This window comes from Arachis duranensis, chromosome 8 (genome assembly GCF_000817695.3).
Source record: "Arachis duranensis cultivar V14167 chromosome 8, aradu.V14167.gnm2.J7QH, whole genome shotgun sequence".
In the NCBI taxonomy this organism is placed as follows: Eukaryota; Viridiplantae; Streptophyta; class Magnoliopsida; order Fabales; family Fabaceae; genus Arachis; species Arachis duranensis.
Genome location: NC_029779.3, coordinates 39587344 through 39602151, shown reverse-complemented (window position 1 = coordinate 39602151; position 14808 = coordinate 39587344). Strand labels below are relative to the sequence as shown.

At 34.7% G+C, this 14808-nt stretch overlaps 1 protein-coding gene and 1 long non-coding RNA gene across 2 annotated transcripts; both read left to right on the top strand.

Moving 5' to 3' along the window:
- Nucleotides 1–9749: 9749 nt before the first annotated feature.
- LOC110274675 (uncharacterized) lies at nt 9750–11452 on the top strand. Its single transcript, XR_002366883.2, has 3 exons — nt 9750–10049; nt 10215–10295; nt 11128–11452. It is a non-coding gene; the product is annotated as an uncharacterized LOC110274675 (long non-coding RNA).
- Nucleotides 11453–11975: 523 nt separating this feature from the next.
- On the top strand, nt 11976–14319 carry LOC107462825 (probable receptor-like protein kinase At1g11050). Its single transcript, XM_016081500.3, has 2 exons — nt 11976–12281; nt 12406–14319. Exons 1-2 carry the CDS (start codon nt 11998–12000, stop codon nt 13979–13981), a joined length of 1860 nt encoding a protein of 619 aa, XP_015936986.1. The 5' UTR covers nt 11976–11997; the 3' UTR covers nt 13982–14319.
- The last annotated feature ends 489 nt before the right edge of the window (nt 14320–14808 follow it).

The following is a 14808-nucleotide window of genomic DNA, read 5'->3' as shown; positions in this document are numbered from 1 at the left end:
CCACAAAACATATTCCATATCAAATTCATCCTCATCATCATTCAATTCATTCAACAATTATCATCATGACACCTCCTATTTCGTTCATCAATAATTCACACTCAAAACATAATTCTCTTCTCAAAGAAATCAAACTCGAGGTTGTGCACCTCTTGGCAAGCTTCTTAAATTTCAATTCATTGCTCACCAACTTCTTCTATACGTTCCTCATTGTTCAAGTTATGTGTTGGAGGTTGTGCACGAGCCTCCTCAACATCAATTTCACAACACAATGAGGAAGGTTCAACAATCTCAAATAGCATATTAGTTGGTGTGGAATCATCTTTAATAATAGGGCTTATTGCTTGCTCAACTTCTTCCAATCTTTCCTCAACCACAATATGTCTAAGAGGTTGCACAATATCCTCCTCAACATCGATTTCAAGATCAATGGAAGAATGTTCAACAACTTCCACAGAATCATCAATAACATCACTTGGTGTGGAAGTGTTCTCAAGCATGGAATCCATCTTTTGTTCAACTTCGCCTAGGCTTTCAACCACTTCTTCTTCCTCTTCAACAATCTCCATAGTTTCCACTTGTTGTACAACACACTCCATCTCCTTGTTCTCATGTTGAGATTCTAAAATCTCCTTCATGCTCCTCTCTTCGGTTGATTTTTCACATTCATCCGTGGAAATACTTTGCTTGTGACATGTATCCCATGAGTCCACAGTGGCTTGAATTTTAGCAATGTTAGCCATGATAATTTTGTGCGTCCCTTGGGCTTCCTCTTGCTCCTTTTGACGGGTGATTGCTTGGAACCGATTCATTGCTTCCTTGAGATGATTCATTGGCTCTTGTTCTAGTGGGATGGAGAGATCATCATGTGGTTGAAAAGGAGATGCATTAAAGTTGGGAGGTTAGAAGGTGTTTTGGTTGTTGGTAGAATGTGGAGATAGACGGGATATAAGCTCTTGGAGGGTAGAGGTAAAACCGGTGAGGGTAGAGGTGAGTGTGGTTTAAAGCTCTTCTTGCTCTTGAAGAATGATACCAAGTGTATCACTCATAGGAGCTTGGTTGGAGGAAAAAGAAGGGTTGTGAGGGTAATGATGTTGGAGTGGTGGTGGTTCTTGGGGGGTACTGAGGTTGGAATTGTTATGGTTCTATGTGTGGTGTGTATGGCTCATATGGTTGTTGGTATGGTGGGTAAGAATTAGGATCATATGGAGGTGTTTGATGGTAAGGGACTTGTGAGTATGGTGGATAACAATGTTGAGGAGGGGTTTCATAAGAATATGGTGGTTGTGGTTGATAATCACAAGGAGGTCCACCATAGCTATTGGATTGATATGCATCTTGGAATGGTTCTTGCTCATAGTACGTTGGAGGAAGTTGTTGCCAAAATGGTTGATCATACGCATATGGCTCCTCCCACCTTTGATTGTCCTATCCTTGATGCATGCTCTCATTGTAGCTTCCATTCCCTACAACATAATTTGAATCAAACTCATAGCCAAAGTGGTGAGAATTTATATTAACAAGAGAAAATAAAAATAAAAACTAACAAGAAATAATGAAATTAAACTCCTAAAACTAGTAACAACTAACAAAGAAACAAAAGGCAAACATATTCACAATAACCAATAATAAGGCACACATTTGTAACTCCCCAGCAACCGCACCAAAAAACTTGACGGAGGATAAATGTCGGTATAGAATTTCACAAAAAAATAAATTCGTCGAAATATAGATCTAAACCAGCAATTAAAGTTTAATTAGGTTGTCACAAGTACAAACCCCAATAAAAAATAAACCGAAGTATTCAAACATTGGGTCGTCTCTTAAGGAATTGTAGGAAAGTGTAGTTATTATTGGTTATGGGAAAGTATTTTTGGAATTTTTTGAATGATGAAGACAGAATGTAAATAACAAGAAAATAAACTAACAATTAAGAAAGGTCCTAGCACAGGTTGAGAATTGGAATTCCTATCCTCATCATCATGGTCAATTGTGATGGTAATTGACTTTTACTCTCACTTAGTTAACCTCGAACTATTGAAGGAAAGTCAAGTGAGCAAAATCAACTTAAGTTCACAAGTCCTAATCAAAGACTAGATTTAGTGAAACTCAAGCCAACTAGTAACTTTCAATCACCAATCAACAAGAAACTTTGACAATTCAAGAGTCTCCAAATCATCAACCCAAGCCATGAACACAAAAATTTATTTTAAAATCCGACCAACCATTTTATCAAACACCTGGAAGGCACAAAATAAAAACATGAAAAACTAACAAGAAATAGTAAAACCCAAGACTAACAATTGTAAGAAAACAATAACACAAATTAAAGAAAGTATTAAAAACATGAAAATATAAATGGCATTAATAAAGATCAAGAATAGCAAGAGTGCATAACATAAAGGCAACAAAGTGAAGGAAATAACAAGTAGAATTAAAGGACAAATGTGCAGGAACAATAGGTTGCAAGAAAATGTAAATGAAAACAAGAACTAAATCTAAATCTAAGAAGAAATTGAAAGAAGAAACCTTAAAATCTAGAGAGAGGAGATAGCCTCTCTCTCTCTTTCTCTAGAATTCTACGTCTAAAACCTAAAGTGTGTGAATGAATGAATGATTGGTCACTGAATGTCCAGCTCCACTCCCCAGCCTCTTGTCTTCATTTTCGGGCCTGAAACTGGGTCAAAAGCAGCCCATAAATTGCCCCCAGCGTTTTTCTTTTACTAAGGCACGTGTCGCTCGTCACGCGTACGCTTCAGCCACCCGTACGCGTCGCTTGGACGAATTCTTGGTCACGCGTACCTGTCGGTTGTCGGATGGTGTGATCACGTGTGCGCTTCAGCAACGCACGCGCGTCAATTCCAACTTCTCAAACCTTCAATTTATTGTGTTCTTTCCACTTTTGCATGCTCCCTTTTTCATCATCTAAGCCATTCTTGTCCTATAAATCCTAAAATCACTTAACACACATATCACGACATCGAATGGTAATAAAAGAGGATTAAAAATTAGCGATTTTAAGGCCTAGAAAATATGTTTTCAATCATAGCACAAAATTAGGAAGGAAACTTAAAAATATGCAATTTACATGAATAAGTGTGAGAATAGTTGACAAAATCTACTCAATTCAATCCAAAATATACCATAAAATTGTGGTCTATTAGTACTCGCGAACCGTCTTCGAATATCCTGCGCAATAAGAAAAAGCAAAGAGAAAAAAAATAGATGAGAAACACTGTTTAAAGGTTACTCTATTAATAATGAACTTTGAATTACTCAATGTTACCCATATTGACGACAAGTTTTTGCAAGTACGGTGCCTTGAACTTTTTTAAAAAATTTTATATGCCTGATACAAAACATGTGGAAAGCTCTAGGAGGCGACCAAGCTCCGTTACTGGGGGCCACAACTACATTGATGGATTCGTGTCGGTCAGAAATCAATCCCACACCATCCCGAGTCATCACATGTTGTCGCAGGTTACTAAGAAAAAAGTGCTACGCATCAGAAGTCTCTCCCTCTACAATAGCAAATGCAATTGGGACGATATTGTTGTTAGCATCTTGTGAAACTACAACCAACAAACAACCCTTATACTTTTTGTACAAGTGAGTCTCATCCACCTGGATAACTGGTTTACAATATCTGAATACTCTAATGTAGGGGTAATAACTCCAGAAGACTCGATGTAATACCCGGATATTAGTTACCAAGTCATCGCCTTGATATGCAGGCATAGTCTCAAAATGGAAGACTGTTGATGGCTCTTTATGACACATGGCCTCAAACCATATAGGCAAAGTTTTGTATGATACTTTTCAACCTCCAAATATTTTTTCACTGACTTTTTCTTATCTAACCATGCTTTTCGATAGCTGATGGTGTAATTGAATTTCGACTGCACTTCCGCAATAACTGATTTCACTTTTATCGAGGGGTCAGCATCAACCAACGGCTTTATTGCTTCTGCAATTGTGTTCGAATGATCCTAAGAATTGGTGGCTCTAGTACAAGTGTGACTACCATTATACCTCCTTATAACCCAACAGTACTTTTCTACTGATCATGCTAACCCTGATCAGCCAATCACAATCGGTTCCATACTGTGTACACTTGGCATAAAATGTCAACGGTTCTGACTTATACATCTAGTAGTCTATACCTTTTCGGATGGTATAATCTTTCATTGCCATAGTAACAGTTTCTCTGGAACTAAATTCCATTCCCATGGCAAATTCACCATCTGCGACAATAGGAATTTCTACCACGACGACAGCCATACGATAAATATGTAATAATCGAAATTAGAAGTAAATCAATACTCTCTACATCAATATTAATATAAATAAACTTTACATCAAGTTATTATCTCAATTTTAACAAAATAAAAACATAAACACATAAATAAATACTAATTAATATTTAACTAAATCAATAACTAACTAAAAAGATTATTATCTTAAATTTAACTAAATAAACACATAAAAAAATGCTAATTAAGTATATTTTCACATGTCATGTAACTATTTGGTCCATCGATCAATATAAATTATTATAAAATTCTAATCCTTTGTATAAATATAGGCAATTACGTACCTGCATTCATATATTCCGAAAACTCCGGAGCATGCATGGCTTCCAAATCCAAAGCTCGCATGAAAGATGGCTCCTCAAACAGATATTCGTTTGCAAGTGCATTTGTCACGTCTGACACATTTAGAGCCATAGTGCCGTCACCTTGATCTTCGTCTCCGCTTGGACCAACAACTTCGTAATTGCTTTCAAACTCTTCCTCACTGTCACTGTTGTAATCTTCCCGTTCAATATTTCGGTCGGCTTCAGATTGTTCGAACTCAATATACAACTCAATGAACGATATCGGAGCGCGACTTTCAATATACATTGAAAACATCTCTTGTATGCTCGCTTCATCAGTTACATATTTGATTTTAAATCGAACGAATCCACCAAATACCGGTATATGATATCTGTATAAAATACATGATATTTTCCTTGACATTTCAGAATCTATCTTCTCACAAATCACATCTTTTAGTTCTTCGAATGAGATTGTGAATGGAATAATAATATCTAATAGATTTTCACAAATAAATTTTACTCCTTCAGATATTTGTAACAAAATCTGACCGAAATAATATACTTTTAGTAGGACTTTTTCATCCATTTTTCTCACTCACAAGAATATAAACTTCACTATCAAATTTTTTTTACTTCATACGAAATAACAAAGATAGAAGAAGAAGAAGAGATTTAAGAACTCGTATACGAGTTACACACTTATTTATATATATAGCAAATCGGACCTACCGATTTGATTTTCACGAAATAAACAAAATTAAATCTATATGAAAATCGGAAAATCCGATTAGCTATGCCAAAATTCAAATTCTCTTTCGAACACAAATCGGACTGTCTTATTAATAAATGTAATTTTTCTTTAACAAAAAAATTAAATGATCCAATTTTTTCACCTCATATTTTAAAAAAAGTTGTCCCATATCCATATCTAACACCTTTATTCTCTATAACCACGCACAAGATACAGAGACTTCGCATATCAAAAAAAATGAGCCACGGTAATCCTTTCAAACAAAAGAGGAAAAGAAATACTAACTGTAACAGTTAACTTCAACTTAATTTGCAAAAAATAAATCCTATCATATCCTATTCTATCCTATAACAATCATTTAAAAGAAGGTTTATTCAGTACTGGAATTCCTATGTGGCATCCTCTAGATTTTTTCAAATTTTTTTATCTATGATCTTTATTACAATAATACCCCATGATCAAATCATCCGCATTCCACTACTTTTCTGAACATCGTGCCTACTTTACATGTACAAACTCCCCTGAAATTTCAAATTTCGAATTCAAAATCAATTAAAAAGGAATTCATTCCCAATTTTCCATCATCTACGTTCTCCATTCTCTGTTTCATTTTTCTCTCTTCCTCCTCTTCTTCTTTGATTCTTCTCCTTCATCGTCAGTTCCTCCTCTTTTTTTTTCTTCCCTTCTTCCGTTCGTTTCTTCTTCCTGTTCCTAATCTAAGTTGGAGATGGAGGTTATAAAGTTCATGTACTCACCAAGGCAGAGGATGTCATTGTACCTGATGGCTCCAAACTTCAGGGGAGTCATCGCGGTGGAGGCAACGCCAGCGGTGGTGGTAGGGTTGCGGTGGTGGATGAGGTGCCGATTGATGTGGTGGTGGACGATGGTATGATGTGGTGGTCGCAGTGGGTGTGGTGGAGTTCGTGGTAACTATCCATGTGTGGTGATGGATACGGAGGAGGAAGCGGCGGAAGAAAGCATATAGCTGGAAAGTACTAAGTGGCGTTCATAGAGAGCACATGCAGTGAGACTATGAAAGCCGAAAGCACAGCAGAACAGAGCCGTGAGATCTAAACGGCGTTCATGGTTATTATTATTTTTTGTTTTAATTAATTAATTAGATAAATCATGTAAATGATTATTATTTGTTTAATCTACAAATTTTATTATTTCAAAATTTAAATTTTGAATTGAAAATTAATTTGAAAAAAAATCATTTGTATATGTTCATTTTCATTATCCTCACAAATCATGTTTTCCAATTGTTTCTTCTCATCACTCTTTCTCTCGCTCTCTAATACTGGGAGCTGCAGTATTAAACAACAAAATCAAATCAGCTGTCTGTGAAACATGGTTCGGTATCTCCTTTTGAGCTTTGATCATGGAGTTTGGTATCTACATGTAATCCTTTTTTCTTCTTTTTTGAAACTTGTAGTTATTTCTAACGTTAGTGCTTAATATGTTGTTTTTATTTGTTGTGCATCTGTTGTACTGAGTTACATATTTTTTTAACACATCTATATTTGGACAATCCCTCGACTACCTTTAGTTATTTCATGGTTAGATCACACATAATTTGCTCAACCACCTCCATCCATGATAAAAGATTGTTGAAGTTTCTGGTGTTTTCATGGTAGGTTGAATGGTTGATCTAAGTAGAGCAAGGCACCTTTGCTTGAGATAGTTTCCGAGTCTGATATAAAAACGAGTATTGAAGCAGCAGAGCATGCAGCAGAAATACACAGATTGGTTCGGTATTTGGGAGTGAGCAATGGCAATATGCCAATATGTAAGAAGGATCTCTTTGTTATATTCCTTGCAATTGAAATAAATTGTGATCTTAGCCATTGTGATTTTTTTTTAAATAAATTGGTTTGGTGTACAAGGTGGGGGAAGTGGGGAACAACTTGAGTCCGCTGATTTCAAAGCATAAACATGATGGTAGTCTTCATTTACCATCTAATTAAATTCTATTTATTTTAAAAGATGACAGTCTAAATTTACATAGGATTGTATTCAAATTTTATGTTTTCTTAGAGTTTAAGGATAGATATGGGATGCACCCTATACATGTAGTCAACTTATATGTTAACCAAGCATTGAACATCAATTTATATAGTATTAATGATAATAGAGTTGAAGACTTAAATTCAGCTTAGTATGTTTTCTTATTTTAGTTAATTCTTTTTCTTTTAGGAAAACTTTTTCTATACTAACAGTGGTGGGTGCTTTCAGTATCTAAATTCATTATCAGCAGAAGTACATAATTCAAGGTGTAAATTTCAATTCACTATTTTATTATTTTACGACAATCTTAGTACATGTACTATCTAAATATCTTATTAAATATGGCAAATTAGTACATGTACTATCTAAATATCTTACTAGATATGGCAAATTTCTCTTCTCTATATAAGGATCTAATTAAATAAGAAGCCAATTTATTTTTTTTATTTCAATGCAGTCCCCCAAACATATATCACCGACGTAGAAAGTGCAAATGTATGGACCACTCGCAAATTAACTTTTTCATACTAAGCATAATATGTATTTGTGTGGACTTGGCATTTATACATATATTTTTCCCTCTAATTTTGGTTAACTTAATTGTGACATGATGCCTAAAGATTGAAAGTCTCGATGTTTATTCTTAAGCTTTTGAATATCACAAATTGTATTGCGGGTCAGCAGACAGTACACTAAAATTTGGGATTTAGAATCCTTTGAACTGATTGGATCTACTAGATAAGAGGTTTCTCATTTAGTGTCGTATGAGTCATGGTGTTAGCAATAGAGATTATTGGTGGGTTTGGATTCTGCCGTTTCTCTCTTTTAAATGTTCTTATTTGCATTATTTTCTTTTTTCCAGGTTCACCCCCATTATGTACAAGCACAAATATAGTGGAGGTCATGGTTCTCAGTGAATTTTGGTAGATATTTTTGCTTTTGATGGTTCCATTTTGATATATGTTGATTTTACTAAAATTATTTGGGATCTGATTTCTAACAACCAGAACTTTCTAACAATGAAAATGGTTATGTTACCAGACAGCAAAGCTACAAAGGCTTCTCGATAGTGCAATATGAAGACAAGATCCATGGGTATGAAGAATTCTACTAAGAAAACTATTAGAAGGAATCACAAATAAGTGATAATTTATTTTCCCAATTAATCTACTGATAGTTGTCATTTATTTATGGGGTTTTTGTTGGTTTGTTCTTTTTTGGTATGTTTTAGTTTGTTCTTTTGTCATTTAGTTATTTCAGTAGGGTTCAAGCTATGATCAAGAAGCTTTACCTTAAGTTACCAAGAATAAACCACCAGTTTCTTTCTTCAAATTGCTAAAGAGCAATGGAACTTTCAACTTTCCGTTTTGTGGATGACTGCTATTATAATATACATTTAATTCACATTTATTTATTTATTTTTTGAATTTGATCTGTTTTATTTTGTTCTCTTTTACCTTTTCCAGTTTTATTTCAATTTGAATGCTTCTATAGTAAGAACATTGCCATCAATTTTTTTCATTTGAGCGATATAATTTTGCTTTAAAATATCGGATTGCCATTCCTTAATTGAGTTCTTTGTTTACTATAGAGAATTCTGCACCACAATTCCTAATGATTTTGGATTCAGAAAAATTAAGCTCTCTCTCCCATACGTTTTTTTATCCACTTTGTCTCCTTTTATATTAATGATATGTATCAATTACTTTGCAACATTAGTATTTGATATTCTTCTTTCAGTGGTTATGTTTTAGTTCGATGAGGTGGATCTGGCTGGTGCAAAGTTTGAATATTTATGGTTTGGACTTTGGAGTAAATATTTATTTTTTTTTAAAAAATCATGAAGCTTTTTTTTTTGCTGCTTTAGCTTTCATTATTGTATATTCACGCTCTAACTACACATGCTATATTTTTTCAGCTAATTTTTGTTGAGATAGTGACTTTTATCTTGAAATTTTTATGTTTGGCAAATATATGCATTTAAACTATTTTTTCAATTTTTCTTTTGAAAGCCTGTGTTCCTATAGAATTAAGATAGTTCTTTCCTAGACTCTTCCATTTATGTGAACCTATTATTCTACATAATGAGAGTTTAGAGATCAACCATTTTGCATTGTGTGCATTGTGCATCCTGTTTTCTAGAAAAATAGCTATTCATATTTCTTAATGATTTAGAGCTATGAAGTTCTCAAAAGACTTGCTTAGGTGATATATAATATTCTATGCTCTTTTGAACGTCCATAATTATATTTCTCTTATTATCATTATTATTTTGACTACCGTTCTATTAATGTATATTTATAAGTTTACATGACTTTTGTGGTATTATGTAGCATGTGAAGTTGGTGACAGTGTCATTGCAATGTTAAGATGATCTTAATCATAGGAAAGGGCTCTTCCTCTCTGGTGTGTGTTATTATCCATGACTATTAACAAGTTTTAGGGTCAAACATATAGAACTATACTTGCCCAAGCATGTTTTTACACACGAGTTAGACCTTGCAAGGAATGCCCCTGCCAGGGTTTCGTTAGTTTTCTTGCTCTTTGCGGCATCCACAACTACATTAGGGCAATCAGTGACGGGTTTTGAGTGACTGGAAGGGTAAAGTTGAGGGTTTCTTCATTGGTCTACCTTTTGGTTTGCATTACGTTTTCAAGCGTGAATGGATTTTGGAGTTTTCCATTGTTCAGGTCACTTTCTCTATCTCTCTCTTTCTCACTCATCAGTTAGTGGCATGTTATTATTATTATTATTATTATTATTATTATTATTATTATTATTATTATTATTATTATTGTAAGTACTATCTTATGATTCATTTCTTTTAGTTTCATATAATGTGTTTAAAATTCCAGGGACATGGATTGAAGACCAAATGCATTAGATGAATCTGAAATTTTTACAAGGGTATACTGTATTTGAAGCTTGCTAATGAGGTAAATTATTGATGATTTATTATCTATTTTATAGGTTTTTATTTTTGTCATTGTAAGGTTTATGGGTCACACTTTCAGTTTGGTTTATTACTTAAAGTCTCACTAATTGATTGGGTTTGTAGTTGATGATAATTTTTTTGGTGCGACTTGATTTTGATTTGGGAAAGAGCCTCAGATGTTTAGGTAAAGAGATGAGTTGCAGGAAAACAAAAAACAATATGTAGTCACTGCTTCATCATCACAAGATGTATGCTCTTTGGCAGAAATTTTGTATTGCTAATATACCACTTCTCTTTAGAATTTTGGAATGTACCTTTTTCTACCCTATGTTTTGACTTGCATTCTTAGTTATTACTCTAATGGAAAATATAAAGGAAGTGGAGACAACAAGTTTTCTGGTTTTGTTTTTAACCAGATAGTCAAGAATGAAACTATAAGCAAGAATAATCAGATCCCGAAGATTGTAAATTAGAAAGAATGCACCGTATATGTAAATGAATGCTGCTATTTTTTATTAAATTATTAACCATGTTGTATGTACCATATGATGCTTTGTGTCTCTCAACTATCATCATGCAACCAATCATTATATGATTTAACATGTTATTTATAATGTTGATACTGCTTTGATAGTGTTCAAGCACATTTAGTTATATAAGCTTAACTATATTGTTTATTTAGCTCCATTTGCATGACCCTTAAGTGTTGCATGCAATTGCACAATTTTTCCCCATGTCTCCAATTGTTAAATTCTGAATTCTGCTAAGAATTCTATCATTATTTTCCTGCTTTAGTTAGTAATCTCCTTTCTTTGAATAATGGTTAATTTCAGGAATTTGTTTGCCATTGGTAACGGATGCAAGAAGTTAAGAAATCTAATACTAAGTCGCAAGGGTTTGGAAGCAATTGCTACCGGATGCAAGGAACTTACATATCTTGAAGTCAATGGATGTCACAATATTCGATCTTTGTGGCTAGAATCCATTGGAAGATCTTGCCAGTTTGTATGTAAAATAAGGAATGAATTAACCATTCAATAAATAGGCAACATAAGGAAGCATGAGACACATGTTTGGCCTCTTTATATTTACATTTGGTCAAGTTTTTCATTGCTTGCTATGTGTGTTTCTCTGTTTATTTTTCGTTTGTGGTGCTAAGCTCGACTTTCTAAAGACAGACATCTTATTGAGTTGGCATTACTTTACTATAAAAGAATTGTTAATGTTGGTCTTCTTCAAGATGGAAAAGGATGCAAGTTCCTATAAAGAGATAATTGTTAATGTTGGCATTACTTTACTTTTTGAACAAATTGATCATTCCATTGTTAAAAATTTTAAAAACAAAGGGATAATTTACATCACTATAAAATTTATTTTTTTTGTATTTAATAATGAAATTCAAGGGATAATTATTTATTATTTAAATTAATTGAATACTAATTTTATATCTTTCCGTTTTAATTAACATATATGATATATTTAACCGTTTTTCATTATTTCTGTGCCAACGCACGGGTCGTGCACTAGTGTATAATATAATACTAACAAAAACGTGCAAATTTGACCATAGCAAGTAGCTCGCCATGGTTGACTAGTAAAACTACACCTCTCTTTGAAGTGGAAACTTGGCTGCTGTTATAATTTATAAGGGTGCAATACAGAGTCCCAAAAAACCCGTATTTGTTCATAGCGAACCTACAAAAATGGATACCCTGGATACCCAAGTAGCGCCCTTTCTCCTTCTCCTCCTCTTCCTCTTCACCATTTTGGTATCTGGTACTGAATCAGCATTGTGCCCCTTTGATCTCAACTACGTTGACACCTTAACATGGGACACATCAACATGCAGAGACCCAATAGACACACAACACTGCTGCCAAACCCTTCTGAGTCTTATCGGCATTGGACTATCTCAGCACCTCAAACAAACCTCCCAGTTCCAACTACAGGATAACAATACTTCCGCATCTTGCTTATCCGAATTCAGGTCAGGGACGAACTTTTTTATCAATATTAGAAATTATGTATGATTAGGTCGGTCATAATAATTTTGTTGAGTTTGATGTTAATAACAAAATTATTAATATTTTTGGGTGCTCTCACTGTTTTAGATCCAAGCTTTCACCCTTATCGCTGAACACATCTATGGTGTCCACATGCTTCCAGAACTCGGATTTCGTCTCGAATTCTTCGAGTTGTGCGGGGATTGAGAACATCCAAGATTGGAAGCAGAAGGTGGGGTTAATCTCCCCACTGGACACTTCTTGCAGTGGCGACATGAATGGCCAAACGCAGTGCAGCATTTGCACGGATGCGGGATTCAAGGTCACTGCAGACTTGAACCAAAAGGACCCAAATTCGACCAAATGCTTCTACTTCACAATCTTGTATGCTGCTGGTGTTGTTAACCAGTTTGGTCCAAGCAATTTGGGCACGGCTTCTTGCATTCTGGGCTTGCCACTGTCGACGAAGAAAGGGTCGTGGAACAAGGAACAAGTTTTGAAATTGGTTTTTGGAATATTGGGTGCTCTTGGTGGTGTTATTCTCACCTCGGTTCTGATTGTTTTGTTTAGAAAGTGGGATAGGAGGAGGAGGGAGAACCTTTATCACAGGTCAATCGAAAACAGCGTTAGGAACAGCGTTTTGCCTAATGCGGGGGCGAAATGGTTTCATATTTCAGAGCTTGAACGAGCCACGAACAAGTTTTCACAGAGGAATATGATTGGTCAAGGTGGTGATGGGGTAGTGTACAAGGGGACTCTTTCAGACGGCACTTTGGTTGCGGTTAAAGAGATTCTGAACTTGGAAAGCAAAGGGGATGAGGAGTTTTGCTATGAGGTAGATATCATAAGCAAAATAAAGCATAGAAATCTTCTTGCTCTTCGGGGTTGTTGCGTTACGAGCGATAACTTGAAAGGTAAAAGGAGGTTTCTGGTTTATGATTATATGCCTAATGACAGCCTCAGTTACCAATTGTCCATTGCTGGTGCTAATAGGCTAACATGGCCACAGAGGAAGAGCATAATTCTTGATGTGGCTAAGGGGCTTGCTTATTTGCATTACGAAATCAAACCCCCTATTTATCACCGCGACATTAAAGCGACCAACATACTTCTTGATAGCAAGATGAAAGCAAAAGTGGCAGATTTCGGATTAGCAAAACAGGGCAGTGAAGGCCAGTCTCACCTCACAACAAGGGTGGCTGGCACATACGGTTATCTAGCGCCAGAGTACGCGCTATACGGCCAACTAACAGAGAAGAGTGATGTGTATAGTTTTGGAATTGTGATCTTAGAGATCATGAGTGGGAGGAAGGTACTAGACACGACGAATTCGAATTCAAACGTGGTCTTGATCACGGATTGGGCGTGGACGCTCGCGAAATCAGGTCTGACGAAGGAGATTCTTGATGAGTCAATAAGGGGAGAAGGGCCAGAGAAGATCATGGAAAGGTTTGTTCTTGTTGGGATTCTTTGTGGTCATGCAATGGTTGCGCTTAGGCCTACCATTGCTGAGGCAATGAAGATGTTGGAGGGTGATATTGACATTCCTGAGTTGCCAGACAGGCCGGTACCACTTGGTCATGAGTCGTTTCGATCTTCTCTTCTCTTTGGATTGCAAAGAAGCGGAAGGTCCATGCCATATTTCTCATCTTATGAAACAAATGTGACTACGAGCACAATGTAGGGATAACCACGTGGATTTACTACGTTGACTTGGCCATTCCCTTGATTAAAATGATTGTGGCATACGCTTAAGTCGATGACTCACGAGCAAGATTTAGAAAGATATGTAGATTTAAGATTTACACTCAATTAAAAATATGTAGCTTTAGGATAACAAATTTCAGTCAAAAATCGATATGTGAAAACTCAAATTAGCCTTTAAAACACGTGCCACGAATATGTTGATTTTTTCTTTTCGATTTCTTATCCCTTTTGTGTATATTTGTAATATGATTACATATTATACTAGTGTGCCTCTTGGGCTTCGGCTGGATTCTATGGTCATTCTAATTTGTTATATTTATCTATATTCTGATTACAATATATATATATATATATAAATCTCCTTTGTTGTGGTTATCGTATTTAAATCTTCTTTATTAGATTGATATTTAATTTGATTACTAAAAAATCAATCTATAAAGTTTAGAATGGTTAATGTTTTTTAATATTTTAGTTAACAATAATTTATATTTTTTAAATTTTTTTCAATTGGTATTTTTTAAAATATATTTTTGTTAAGAAATTATTTAATTTCTTAATTTGTTTTTGGAGAGGACATATATTAATTATAATCACAAATTATACTACTTCAAATTAAATAACTTATACAATAGTGATCTTATTTATTGTTATAAATGTTAAATTGAATAAGTTATAATTACTTTTGATTTGGATTCAATGAGAATAAAACGAGATATTATCTTTTTGTACTTTAAATACTATTTTTATTTGGACCTTAGGTTTATTGGGCGTCATGCTCAAATATAAATAGTGACTTTAGCACGT

Coding starts and splice junctions, on each gene's coding strand:
- LOC107462825 (XM_016081500.3), top strand. CDS start 11,998: ATGGATACCCTGGATACCCAAGTAGCGCCCTTTCTCCTTCTCCTCCTC. Junction 12,282..12,405: donor TCTTGCTTATCCGAATTCAG/GTCAGGGACGAA, acceptor TCACTGTTTTAG/ATCCAAGCTTTCACCCTTAT.